Below are 13622 nucleotides of genomic sequence, written 5' to 3' on the forward strand. Positions count from 1 at the left end.
AGCCAGGGGAGAGGCGGGGAGCGGGGGGTCCCTCGGAGCCCCAGAGGGAACCGGAAACCAGCCCACCCATCCGACCCCTTGATTTCGGACCTCTGACCTCCAGGACTCTGAGGGAATAAGTTTCTGTTGTTTTAGGCCACGCACTTTGCAGCCCTAGGAAATGAACACAGCCGGCGGTAGGTACTGTACTGGGTTTCCTCTTCCGGCATTGGAGACCCCCTCCTAAATGCAGCTGACCCTTGAAGAGCCTGGGTTTGAACTCTGCGGGTCCACTTATATGTGGGTTTTTTTCCCCCAACAAATACTATGAATGTATTTTCTCTTCCTTGCGATTCTCTTAATAACATTATCTCTTCTCTAGCTTACCTAATTGAAAGAACATGGAATGTAATACACATATCACACAAAACATGTGTTAACCGACTCTTTGTGTCATCGGTAAGGCTTCCAGGCACAGCAGGCTCTTAGTAACGTCTTTGAGGAATCAGAAGTTATACTCGAATTTTCAGCTGCGCGGAGGGTGGGGGGCGGGGTTTGGCCCCCCTCGTCCCTGCATTATTCAAGGGTCAATTGTACATTGAATTTATAAGGCGAGTCAAGAGTCAAGGAAGTGACTCAAGTCCAGGTGTCGGGCGCAAGTGGGTTCGGGTGGGCACATGTGACGTCTGGAGGGGAAGTAGGGCGAGCTGGGTGGCGTGTGGCCCGGCGGGGAAGGTGGGCAGGGGCTGGAGTGGAGGTTCTGGGGTGCGGATGCCATGGTGGCTCAGGCAGGGGAGCCCTGTGGCCTCACACTGCTCGCTGCACACTAGAGTAAATTCCCAGGGGGCCCCACGTGTCCCCAGTTCGGTGCCTCAGACGTGCTCTCCTTTGGAGAAAAGCCCTGCAGAGAGGGAGGGTTTTCCCCACCGCCCTGCAGGAGGCGGGAAGGGGAGGGGATGGGAAGTGGCCTTCCCGGGGTGCAGGACACGGCCTATCCCCACCTGCCCGTCCACCCTCCAGGCACCTTCAGAAGATGCGTGGACAGGCCTGCCGGTACCTCCACCGAGGAAGAGCCCCTAAACTCTCTCACTGACCAGGAGATGGGCCTCCGGGGAATGCTGGCCACTTCCAGCTAGAGGGAAGGGACACATGCTCGGGGCGAGGCCTCTGACGTAAATCCAGAGGAAGAACTGGGGACTCGGAGAGGCAGAGTCACTGGCCCATGGCCACCATCAGGCCATAGGCCATTACTGGGTCTGAGCCTGGGTTGGGGCGAGGGGTGAGGAGGCTGCCACTGAGGGTCTCGGGCCCAGAGCCCCAGGGCCTCAGAACACCCGCCCTGGGTGCTTTGGCCTCGTGACTCCCTCTGTCCCGACCACCGCCGAGGAAGGCCTGTTCTTGTCCTTATTTTGCAGATGAGGAAACCCAAGCACAGAGTAGAGACCTGGCTACAGCCGCAGAGCCCCCATCTCCTGAACGGAAGCCGACATCTCCCTAAGAGCCGGGAGGTCGGACAGGAAAAGCCGGCGCCCACTGAGCACCCCTCTGCGCTCGCACCGTGCAAAGGGCCTTCAGCCAGGCACCGCCTCGGGGGCCACGGACCACGTCTGGACTGTGGACAGGAGTTCCGAGTGAGTCTGCCCCCCCGTTTGCACCAGAGAACTGCTGCTTCGCCTCCTGAGCCCAGGACGCTTTGCCCGGCAGCCCGGGCAGGGGCCGTGCAGAGAACGCGAGGCCTGGGCTGCAGTCCAGGCACCTGGGGAGCAGGGCTGAGCACCCCCCGGCCTCAGTCTCCTCATCTGTGCAAAGGCGATGCTGTGCCCTCGCAGGCACCCACCCTCACCCCTGGCACCCGTCTCCCCACAGCTGCTGTCCCTGGTTCCGCCACCCTGAGGCCCGTCTCCCACCTTCTCTCTGGTATCCTTCCAGCAAACTCCTTTTTCTAGACTGAAGTCGTCACAACACAGGAGTGCCCACATGCCCGCGGCTCTGGGGACAGGAGAGGCCGCAGCCAGCCGGCCACCGTGCGGCGCGGATCCAGCTTCAACCCAGGGACCCCGCACCTTTGCGGCCTTCGGCCTCGTGGGTGACTGTGGAGGACCTGACTTGGGACGGACCCAGGCCGGAAGGGGAGGGAAGTGTGCTGGTGGCCAGTGCGAGACGACGCGGAGGGCGGCCCCCACCCCGCGCCGGCTTCTCCCTGCCAGCAGCACCCCCCCAGCCCTCGGCGCAGGACGGGAGTGGGGGTGCCCGTTCACGCTGCACTCAGTTCAGGCTTTACCTCAGGCCGTGTCTGGGCTGCGTTTAAGCTGCAGCGTCAGGCGCTTCTGCGAGAACCCAGTTCCGGGGGGTTCCAGTGCGTCCCCCACCGCCGTCCTGGCTGGGGGCCCTCCTGCCTCCCCCGTCGCAGCCATGACGCAGAGTCCCTGTGCCGGCCCGGCGGGGAAGGGCTGCTGACGGCACCGTTCACAGGTCCGGCGTCCGAGGCCCGGACATTGACGCCTCCTGGACGGCAGAGCGCAGGCCGAACTTGCTGCACCTGGTGGGGTGGGAGGGGGCGGGGCAGGCGCCGGGTGGGACCCGTGGCATCCGCTGAGTCTTCTCCGCCCTGGGTTAGGGACTGGGGAATTCCTGGCCAGGAGGAGGGCAGGAAGGGGCTGCCCACCTACTGGGCAGCTGCCACGGGGCCGAGGGCTCAGACAGGCCGGGAACCTCACCCTTTGGTGGCCAAGGCCTCAGCGCCACGAAGCAGCAGCCACATTCTGGTAACTCGATTTTATTGCCAAGTTCAAAATTACAAGGAAGTTCCAGTGTTCACTGCGCCCCGCTATGCAGTACTCGTGAAGCCTGAGTTACACTGGCGAGAGCAGGTACTTCCCTGGAACAGTCCCAAGTCCCCGAAGCAGGAGGTGTTCCAGCCCTGCTCTTCTCTGGGACAAGAATTATTTACACAGTTTCAGCTCAGAGGAACATAAGAAACACTTACAGTTTACGCAGCGTCCACATGACTATATGAAATATTTCTTATTTATTGCGTCTAGAAAAGATGAGGACCAGGTCACCCATGCTTTTTTTTTTTTACAGTACATCTTGAGACCTTAGAGACATCTCGCGATGTCTGTAAGGGGGTGTGTTCCTTCACTCACCCCGGTGTGTAGGAGAGCGGTGGGCAGGCTAGGCTTGATGGAGGGGAAGTGGAGGAGGGAGGGCCCTCCTGCCCACGCTTTCTTGGGATGGTGGCCTCTGCTGTGGCTTTGGGGTGGGCCCCCCGCTCTTCCCAGGGGAGCTCCTCAGCTCCCCCCGTCTGATCTGTGGGGAGAGGTGCCCTCACTTGCTCGAGCCCTCAAACCGGAAAGGACACGCACTTTTCCATGGCAACTTTCAAAGCTGTGGTTTGGGGGTTCATGTAACCAACCCTGCCCCTGACCTGGCAAACCCATGGGGCCCAATGTGGACTTCGGGAGGGTGGGACCGGCCCCAGCCCCTGTAGGGATGCAGAGCTAGGGGACTGGACATGCTGGCTGAGACTGACCCCAGGGATCTGAGCCTCGGACCTGCGGGTCAGAGACTATGGCTTCCTTCTCCATATTCTCCAAGAATTCCTGGCTCCACCTCTCTGCCCGGCCCCAGAGACCCAGTGCCCTGTACGGACTGGCCAGCCTGGGCGTGTGTCCGCTGTTAGTTTTGCTGCCGCTCTTGAAAACACAGCCGTGCCCACTGTTGCCGAGATGGCCAAGCCCTGGTGAGGCGGGACCTTCATCGGAGCCAAGGCCCTGCCTGCCTCCTCTGGACCCCAGGACTCCCAGCACAAGGACGCACTCCCTCCTCAGCAGCAGGGCGTCCTGGGACCCTGGTTAAAGCAGTCCCCACCTATGCACCTACAGGCACCCTGCTCAGGCGACCTGCCGGTTGGCTGTGGGCTGCAGTGAGACCAAGCCTGCAAGGCCCTGGGAGAGGCCTGCCCTTGGCCAGGGGCGTGGGGCAGAAGCCTGTCCCGATCTGCACCTTTGGTTTGACAAGCTGGGCTGTGTTCAGCTCCCCGGGCCTGGGCGATGCTGCTGCAGGTCCCCTCAGCACGCTGTCTCCCATGCCTCGACCTTTCTCCTTCGGTACTGGGCAGCCACAAAGCCACCTGGAACTGCTGGACTTCGGAAGGCAGGCTGGAGGTCCTGAGGAAGGACCTGGGTCTACCTGCACGGGTTCGTTCCTCCCAATAATGCCACTGGCCCGGGAAGTCACTTGCCTTCTCATTTCTGCTGCCCCAGAGTCATCTGAAAACCAGAAGTGCCTGGCCCCAGGGTTAGCCTGCTCTTCTGTCCTAGCAGGACATGTGGATGGCCGCTGGAGGATCGAGGTGCCATCTTCCCTGGTGGCCCCCTCTTTCTCGCATGGACTGTCCTCCCCTTCTTCCGTCCTGCCTGACTCTGCTGATGGTCATAGTTTGTCCCTCTTGCTGGGGCCCCTGAACTTCGGCCTAAACGGCCTCCTTTCTGAACTGGGTCTTCTCTTTGTTGAAGCTGGGTGGGCACAGCTACCTGGGAGGCTCCTGATGAATAGACAGGCACCTGTCCCAATGGGTATTACTCCTCCTCTTCCTCCTCCTCAGGATCACTGTTTCCTTCAAGAGGTTGAACTCTCAGCAGATTGGTTGAAGGAGGCGGTGAGGACCGTGTCCTCTAACAGGTGGATGGTGGGCACTCAGGGCATCTCCTCGGGCCACCGCCGACATGGTGTGTGCTAGGCCCCTGGTGGACGCCAGCGGGGAAGTTGTGGGCGGTCTCAGCACTGAGTAGAGGGGAAGGGAGGGGCGCTAGGCTGCTTTACTGGATGTGGTGACAAACTGGCCCCACACAGCCAGCCCAGAGGGAGTAGGAACTTGGTGGTGGTGATGGGGGTGGGGGGACTCGTTTTAAAAGCAAGCTTGTGTCTTTGCGGCAGCATCCAAGAGGAAGAGTGACAAACTCTGAGCTCCCGCGATGACTCTGCGCGCTCCGAGGTTACACCCTCGTGGCTGGTCAGGGGCCGCCGCGGCCGGCGCTGCGAGGGGCCCTTCCGTGCCGTCTTCCTCCCACCACGGCCCCAGGCGGAGATGGCAACAAGTCTGGCGATGCTGGGCAGCTGTCCTGTTTGGTTTCGGTCCAGAGAGATGAGGAATTGGGTCCTAAGCCAGGAGCTGACCACATGGTCCCCTTTCTGGAAAGATCTACCAGGTAATGCCAGGTCCCCCCCTGGCTGCCTCACAGAGAAACTCTTGGCCCTCCCCACTCTGTGCGTACCTGAGAATACATGCATCTCCCTCACTTTGTTTAAAAAATACTCTATTCTTTCCTGGGAGGTGCTTTATCATTCCACAGGCTTGCAGAGTTAATGAGTAATACAGAAATAAGAATCACTTGAGAAAACGGAGAAAGCCAGACTGAGAACTTGAAATCAAAACATGGGAAGTTCAAGGGAAAACGAAAATGAAATCTTAACAGTAATATTACAGTTTTTACATGACATCAAACATCAGTGTTGAGGATTTTTTTTTTTTTGGATTGCTTCCTTTCCTTTTTTTTTTTCTTTTTAAATAGATGCTTTTAAAATAAATGCTTTTCAGCTGCTGCCAAAAGTGGAAATAAATACCCAAAGGAGATGTTTATCGAAGTTTGCTTTTCTACAAGTTTCTACCTAAAGTGACCCTGTCTCTCCTTCCGGGCACGCTGGGGACGCGGGGCCTGGGGTGGGGGGGGCTGGCTGAAGAAAGCAGAGGCGCCCTGACCCCTGGGGCTGCTGGGCTCAGAGACCAGAAGCCCGAGCTCCCCCACCGCGAGGTGGCCGTCTCGGTTATCCGGGTTCGCCGGGGCGTCTGCGCCAGGTACGAAGCGGAAGAGGAATTCGGCGGAGCCGGGGAGCACAAGGGTGGGTGGTGGAGGTGGTCACTGGGCGCCGTGGAGAACCGCGATGCTCTCGACGTGTCTTTTGAGAGGCACTGGGTCCCTGCCGCCCGGCGCCGACTCAGTGCTGGGCGGGGCCCGCTGGCTCCGAGGGGCCGGCCTCCTCGCCCGGGGTTCCCGTGCCCTCTGTGGCTGGCATGGGGGGTGGCAGGATGCCGGCGAGGGTGTGGAGGCTGTGGGGGTCAACGGGCGGGACGAGGGTCAGGGACTCCACGCTCAGCGTGTCGGCGGTGTCCTCGCAGAGCAGGGAGATGGTGGGCTGCTGCGCGGGGATGAGGCTGGGGGACAGGCTGACTGGCTCATCCGCGCTCTTTGCCAGGCTCTTGCCGGGCCTGGCACCTGCTTCCGTTTCACTGACGATCACCAACTGGTCGAGGAGGTTAGGCTGAGGCTGTTCCATAGTCGTGGGGTCATCTGGGAGGAGGGGAAAAACAGAGGGACCCTTAGCTCCGAGACACGGCTCTCGCATGAACCCTCTGCTCCATCCCGAACAAAGGCCCAGGGAGGTCTGGGTGGGAGACGGAAGTTTTGAGGGAACGGCTCGTTCCACTTCCTCCTGCTGGGGACACAGAGGCTGATAAATCCAGTCTGACCTAGGCTTGGGAGAAACCCTGTCAGCGCCCAGGGTCACCCTCACTTGCGACACAAGAGAAAAATGAGGGGCTTGTGCAAAATCAACGCGTGGATTAGGGAAGCCCAGGGATGCTGAGAAACGGCCCAGGCGGGCCGCACGTGTGAACAAGTCCCGGGCCACCCACCTGATGACAACGCACCGTAAGGGAGGAAATGGGCCTGGGTGTGCTTATCATTTCACGCCATTTCCAGAGTCAGATTTGGTGACACTTACCCAGAAGGGAACACACTGCAATATTAAAAAAAAAAAAAAGAAGAAAAAAGAAAAAAAGAAAAGAAAGAAATTCTACAGAACTCTTCCACTTGCAAAACCAAACCCAAACTGTGAACTGGGGCTTGTCTCCTGGTCCTTGTCTCAGTGCTGTGCTGAGCTAGCCCTCAGAAAGGGACCGTGATGGCCCACGGCCCTTCCTGTCTCCCACGGAGAGAAAGCGGGAGGAAGGCCGGGAGGCTCTGCCTGAGACAGTTACTCTCAGAGTGGCAATTTCTTTTTTGGTGATTTCCAAAATCCTTAATGGGGTTACAGACAGATGGCCTGATTCGCTTTCCAATGACGGGCTTGTCTGGACAGAAACGCCAGCTGTGACTAGAAGGCATTGCGGGAAACGTCTTCTAGGATGTCACATGACGGCCATTTGAAAACACTGATAAGAAGGCTGCGGGCATCCTGCTTGGAAAGCGAATTCTTATTTGTACAGACGTTGGGGTCGACGGGCCATCGGCAGCAGGTGCCGACGGCACCGTGTGCAGCTACGAGTCTGAAAGGCCCCCTGGGACCTGGCGATGGCCGCAGGCTTTCTGTCCTTCAACGTGATCCCAGTTTAGCCGGTGTTTTCCTCTACGTGAAAGCCAAAACAAAACAGAAGTGCGAACTGAACACAGGGTGAGAGAACGGGAAAACCAGGAGCGAAATGAAACCAAAGGGCACGCAGAATGGGATGAAGGAGAGGGCGGGGGGGTGGGGGTCCCCGTCAGGGAGAGGAAGCATGAGCAACAGGTCGCGTGTCCCAAAGCACACGGCGCCTCTTCCCACAAGGCTCTCAGGCGAGCCGAGCTCCACCAGGTCCCGGTTAATTTCTTCGTAAGGCCTTTTATTTATTTATTTGTTTTTAAAAAGCGAAATAGGGCCAGAGGCACCCACTGCGTGGGACGTTAGGTACTGTGTCCTCGCTCTGGGAGGGTGGCAGTGGGGCGCCAGTGAGAACTCGTGGAAAAAATGATGCGAGCCGGGGTGTGATTGGAGTCCAGAGCGCTGAGTAAACACTCCACACGCACTCTGGTTTCTCTGAATTTCCACAGCTTTGCTGCATTCGGCAAGGACACCCATGGTGCTGTGCTGGTTCCAACCCAGCAGAACCTGCTTGTCATTCATCAGAACCTGCGGCTCTCAGGGGCGGGGGGTGGGGGAGGCAGCCTCTGCCTCCCTCCACAGGGGCGGGAGCGTGTCTGTGAATTCCTGTGCATACGAATCCACACGTAAGCTGACTGCTGATGGGGCAGTTTAGAAATGAGTAATTCTCCAAATGGCACTTTTGTGCCATCTGGAGACAGAGCTGCAAAGCATTTCCTTCATGTTTTTCTCAAAACTTCTATGTAAGAGTTCCCCCTTTGCTCGAGTCTGCATTTGCATGCAGATTTTCAAAAAAAGCGGGCAGATGCTTTCCCTGACCCCGAACGGGGGTTTTGGTAATAAGAATAACCAAGGAGGTGGGAAAGTTGCCATTGAATGTATTAAAAAACAAACCAATGAACACTACCATACACACGAGGCTGGGAAAAGAACCAACAATTTTATTAAAGAGGTTGGTTTTTTCCTCGTAAAAATAGCCTCTATTTTTTTTTAATAAGAAAAAATAACCTCTTACCCATCACTCACAACGCTGCCTTACTTTTACTTACTTCTTGGACTTCATTAATATTTTTGAAACTAAGAACGGCTCCCTGAATGTGATCTTCACATTTACTCCTTCGAGGGGAGGTGGTGGAGGGAGAACCTGGCCAGGGGGAGAATTACGCAGCGAGGACACGTTTTCTGGTCAAGTGCTGAGCTGCAAAGGTTACTGCGGCTGGCGTTTCTGTGGTCCAAGGCCACGAGCTGGGGGTTGGCCCAGGGAAGGAGGGATGCAGAGAACATTCTGGCTTCCTGACTAGGGGCCAGGGAGACGGAAACCCTGGACGTCCAGGTTTCCACAAGTGAAGCTTGGCCTCCCCACGGCTCTGTCCCAAGCTGACCGTCGCGTCCCTGGCCGGCACCCTCAGGAGCTGATATTCCGCTTTGGGGCAGGCGCTCGGCTGACCCTTGTCGAGTGAGTGACAGTTTCCAATAAAAATTTGGGTTTGATGTGCTCAGTCTGGAAAAGGTGGGCCTGAGTGACGTGGGGAAGAGAACAGCATGGCAAGTCAGGAGGGCGAAGCTCAGGGGAAACAGCTTTTGAACGCAAAAGAACGCAGAAGGCTCCTGCCTGGTTAGTGCAGCTGCCAAGTGGGGGGCATGTGTGGGAACCCTAAAAGAAGCATGGAGGGAGAAGGCAGTAGCAAGGGGCCCCGTGAAGCACACCGCTGTGAGTCAGCGGCCCCCAGACCACCCCTGCTACAGTTTGGAGCACTAAACGTAAGAAGCAGGATGATGGAGTCACATCTACTGGTGTGTTTATAAGTGAAGTTACTTTAGGCCTCTGGCTGGAACGAGAATTAATCTACCACTTATCACTGAACAAGCCCAGGGGGGAAAAAAAAACCAGAAGAGAAAAAAAAAAAAAAGAGCTGAATTTTTGGATGCTGTTTGCAAATTCTACCACCCGAATCCTTGTGTCCTGAACTGGGTGGGGAGAGGGGAGGGGCCTGGCTGGGACACCCGCCTCCAGCTCAGGGCCTGGGCTGAGCCTGAGGCTGGCCTGCCCGGTGGGTCAGGGAGAACGGCAGCGTTTCCAGGCTGCCCAGGTCTGGCTCAGAAGAACTGCCATGAGGGTCGAGGGCCAGGGGATTCTGTCCTCAGACGAGACGAGGTCACGAAGGGAACGGGACAGCCAGCCCGGGGGAGCTGAGGAAGTGCCCACTCGGGGGCACGGCCCTCGGGTCCCAGCCCGGCCCAGCCTGCCATGCGGAGCCTGCGGACCGTGGGAGGGCAGCGTGGTGGAGACGCCGTGGGCCCGTGGAGGCTGGCGGAGGAGACCTGCCTGAATCGACTGTGCCAGAGTTGCCGTGACAGCTGCCGTTCGAAGCACTAAACCCAGTGGCCGCCGTGACTGTCGGCCTCCGACAGGCTGAACACTCGCCGGCGTCCTTTCCTGCCACTCCTGACTAGAGGGAAACACAGCGACAGATCATAGAAAGCCTTTAACAACGGGACGGAGAGAGGTGACATGGAGAGAGGGCACAGCGCAGAGACGGACACTAAGCGACGACGAGAGTATGAGAGGGGCGAGGGGGCAGCGTCCCAGCGGGTGCCGTGGCAGCTGGGGCGCGGGGCGCAGCCCGCCGCGCAGGTAGGACACTCCCCCACTGTGCCCCCCGCCCCTGGACGAGGCGATGTCAGGGCAGCTAAGAAACAAATCGTTTGCTCGTGGGACTCGGTCGGGGCCAAGACAGCGAAGGTTCTGTCCTGTCGGAGAGGAGAGAGTTGGGGTCATCAGCAACATCCGGTCTTGCTGAGAAACCTCAAGGGGACAGAAGAACAAAAGCGCTCATCAGTTTTCGATGCAAACCGTGCGTCCTGGGACAGTCTAAGGAGGGCAGGCGGTGTGGCTGGGGGATCGAAGCCAAGCCAGCTAGTGAAACAAGCAGGTTCCTGATCCAACTGATGAGGCTGACGGTTCTCGGTGTCGCCGCGCTAAAGCCAACAGCACGCAGCTCTGTGATTTCTGGGAAAGCCTCGGATGGGCGAAGCGCTCCAAGACCCCCTCCCCAACCACGAGGTGACACCCTTCGGGTGACGCTCTGGTGATCTGAGCCTCTGAAAACCAAGACTGAACTGTGGCAGGAAGATCTGCCACCAGGAGCCAAGGAGCCAGAGAGTGGGTTCTCATGAGCTGAAACAAAACCGTTAGGAGCATCTCATTGGGAAGAGAGGAACCGTCATCTCTGAGACCAACGGGATCACAGCAAAGCTTAAAATCAAGGCCACAGAACACCGCAAGGTGAAAGTATCTAATCACTGTACCTAATAAGCTTAAAAATGGTTAAAATGGCACATCTTCTGTTATGTATATTTTACCCCAATTAAAAAAAAAATTAATGTCACGGAGAAAACTGCAGAGAAAAGATAGCACATCTTTCTCGGGCTTCTGTCCTTAAAAGTCCTGCCTGGCTGGGAACTGGGTTCAGTGACACACACAGCAATCTCGGGCTCTGTGGCTCTCAGTTGGCTCAAACAGAACCGCGTCCTGGGGCGAAGGTCATGTGTTCCGATGACTGGCTCCGAGAGCAGGGGAGGACGAGGCGGGAGGGCCGGCAGAGCACAGCCCTGCCCCTCTCAGGCTCCCGACACTGGGCCACCAGGAACCGAATTCCTCCTTCTTTCTGCAAACCCTGGAGAAGAGTCACAGTGGCCACAGCTCATAATCCCATGTGTCTTAATTAAGAAGGGCCATTGGAAGAGCAGCTGGCTTTCATTCTCGCTTCCTTTTTAACAATTTTCCTTCCTTTTTACCCAGGACACGTGTGAAATGCAACAGGTATGGGCTGGGAGGCACGCGTGGCTAGTTAAGGAACTTGGTGTGGGTCACAGAGCTCTTGACTGAGGGGGCGATTTTCTTATCAGGATCCCTGTTCTGAGTGTGCCTGTGAGTGTGCGTGCATTTTTGCGTGTGGGAATGTGTGAGTGTGTTTGTGTGAGTGTGCATGTGTTAGTGACTGCATGTGGGAGCATGCGGGCGTGCATTTGTGTGTGTGAGGGCGTGTGTGTATCCATCATCATGTGTGTGCACAGGCATGACTCAGAAAACATTTTTAAAGTATTCCTGCTGGTCTTACATTTGATTCCACAAGTGGGCCTATTTTCTCTTTCCTGCCATAAGTTCTCTGCAATTTCAGTTTCTCAAAACCATAAAATGTTTAAGGAAAAAAAAGCGCTGATGCCAACCCTGTAATTTTCTCTGTGGGGGACGAGCTGAGGCCTATCGGGCCAGCCCTGCCGGACGAGTGGGCGACAAGTCGCCGGCTCCTGGAGGCCCCCAGTGCAGGTCGCCATGGTCTCCCCTGGAGGGCCCGACGACCTCAAAGCACTTTCTTCAAAGGGCAGTGGGGATAGATCGATTCATGCATCGGGTGTTAAAACAGCATACCTTTAACGGGTAAATTGTTGATGATGAAAATAAAAGCCCTTGCTCCCAACTCGTTCAAGTTGATCCCTTCGGTTACCAGGGAGTCTGGTTTGGACCTTTCCTTCCATCTGAGGCATCTCCTGGCCCTGATTGGAGGGTTGGTACTTGCTAAAAAGCCACTCACAAGGGTCTACTGTCTGTCTCTGGAACATGCTGGAGACTCAAAAGCAGGTGCTCCCAGCACAGAGGGCAACTGGCAAACTGGTGACTCTTGCCCCTGCCACAAGGGGCCTGCAGCCACCACTTGGCCAAAGGCTTTGGCCCTGATGGGCGTGGGGACTACTTCTCAGAAACAGACCGCCTCTGGTCTGTCTTCGGAAGGGCAGACTTTACAGGCAGACCCCAGAGAGATGGGTAAAAAGGAATCGGCTTGTCTCCTACCAGATTCCAGGTTGTTTCTGTGGGAGACCCGAAGGCTGCCTTCCTCACGGAGCCCTGGCCTAGTCAACGCCTCATCCTTTGGCTTCGGTCTCCAGGGAGGCCACCTTTGGAGCCTCCCGGCTTCTCCCGATTTGCTGTCGCACGTGCGATGCTTATCTGTGTGGGTGTCTGACGGATCCTGGCCTCCCCAGCCGGCCTTTGTGTTCCGTTCTTTGCTATCCTGCACATAGCAGGGGCGCAAAAGAAACCTGTGCGTTTAGAAAAAGTGGATCCAGCAGTGGTGGGGTACGAAGGTCGAGACAGAAAAGGTGCAGAGACGAGCCACTAAGAAGACGAGGGGCTGGGTGTGGGGCTGAGCTGGAGGAGGGGCCCTACTGAGACCAGGTCTGATTCCACAAAACCTGAGTCGATCAGACCGAAGGCCCCACAGGGAGCTAACAAAATCTGCGTTTGGAATACATACGCGCCTCTTTCAAACCCAGGCAGGAAGTTTAAGGTCCCCTGGGCTGGACAGAGGGTAGAGGGAGAAACGCAACTGGGCATCAGAAGGGTTTCACGTCATCATTTGGGGACAAATCCGTTTGGGCTGACACAGGAGATGTGGTCATCTGGGGTTCACTTTGCTCCTGACTTGGGGAGCCACCAAGCTTCCCCCCACAGGGGCCGCAGAGCCCAGCCTTCACTTCCTGCGCTGCACAGTGACCTGGGCGTCAGTGGACGGGCTGTGGCCTTTCGTTTGGGCTCTAGAGCGATTGCGCATCTCAGAGGCTACCCCCCAGCCGGGATCTGTGCCCGGGGCCAGGTCTCTGGGTCTCCCCTCGGAGGTACCCGAGACTGACTGAGAGAGCCCATCGATACCCCACAGGGCTGTTTCGGAAGGTGGAGCGCAGGCTTTGGAGCTGGACGGCCGGGGCTCACGGGGGGCTCCTCTGCTTTCTCGCAGCGTCCTGGCCGAGCTGCACGTCGTCTCTCAGCCTGTGTTTTCGGTTGTACGACGTGAGGCAAGATTCGATGTGGGGGTGTCTGTGAGGCGCTTCCGAGCGCAGTGTCTCAAACACGGGGCTCAGGTGGGGAGGAGCGTCTCCTGGGACGCCGGGCAGCGGTGCCACCAAGGAGCCCGTGCAGTGGGAGCCATGCCACGGCAGCTGTCCGAAGAGCGTGAGGGACGCCCTGGCCTCATGGATTGCCTTGCACGATTCCAGGTTTCAAAACCATGGAGCGAAGACACGGAAACCGAGCCCGTCTTGTCCTCTGGTGGATGGCAATTCTCACGTGCTTTCCCAGCCCCGACACCTGACTGGCAATCTCTGTGGCTTCGAGAGCAAAGAAGCCGCTGGGGTTTGCGAATTCCGGCTGCAGAGGGCCTGGCAGC

The 13622-nt window shown here is 57.5% G+C and overlaps 2 protein-coding genes across 6 annotated transcripts in view; one reads left to right on the plus strand and one right to left on the minus strand.

Moving 5' to 3' along the window:
• The first annotated feature begins 1286 nt into the window (after positions 1-1286).
• On the plus strand, positions 1287-2613 carry LOC107518188. Its single transcript, XM_036226103.1, has 2 exons — positions 1287-1610; positions 1909-2613. The coding sequence occupies exons 1-2, from the start codon at positions 1395-1397 to the stop codon at positions 2434-2436; spliced, it is 744 nt and encodes a 247-aa protein (XP_036081996.1). The 5' UTR covers positions 1287-1394; the 3' UTR covers positions 2437-2613.
• A 434-nt stretch (positions 2614-3047) lies between these two features.
• CLEC16A (C-type lectin domain containing 16A) overlaps positions 3048-13622 on the minus strand; it is a 199328-nt gene continuing 188753 nt past the window's right edge. For 4 of the 5 annotated variants that reach the window (XM_036226100.1, XM_036226098.1, XM_036226099.1 and 1 more), the window contains one exon: positions 3048-6329. In XM_036226100.1, the coding sequence (XP_036081993.1) occupies positions 5977-6329 (353 nt within the window). In that variant the 3' untranslated portion in view covers positions 3048-5976. Of the gene's footprint in view, positions 6330-9724; positions 9849-13622 lie in introns of all 5 variants that reach the window. The other variant, XM_036226101.1, reaches the window with a different exon arrangement.

Source organism: Rousettus aegyptiacus, unplaced genomic scaffold (assembly GCF_014176215.1).
Source record: "Rousettus aegyptiacus isolate mRouAeg1 unplaced genomic scaffold, mRouAeg1.p scaffold_m13_p_8, whole genome shotgun sequence".
Lineage (NCBI taxonomy): Eukaryota > Metazoa > Chordata > Mammalia > Chiroptera > Pteropodidae > Rousettus > Rousettus aegyptiacus.

What these genes read in the sequence shown, in the direction of transcription:
- LOC107518188 (XM_036226103.1), top strand. Translation starts at nt 1,395, where the DNA reads ATGAGGAAACCCAAGCACAGAGTAGAGACCTGGCTACAGCCGCAGAGC. An exon ending in ACTGTGGACAGGAGTTCCGA is followed by an intron (nt 1,611 to 1,908) that starts GTGAGTCTGCCC and finishes GTATCCTTCCAG; the next exon opens with CAAACTCCTTTTTCTAGACT.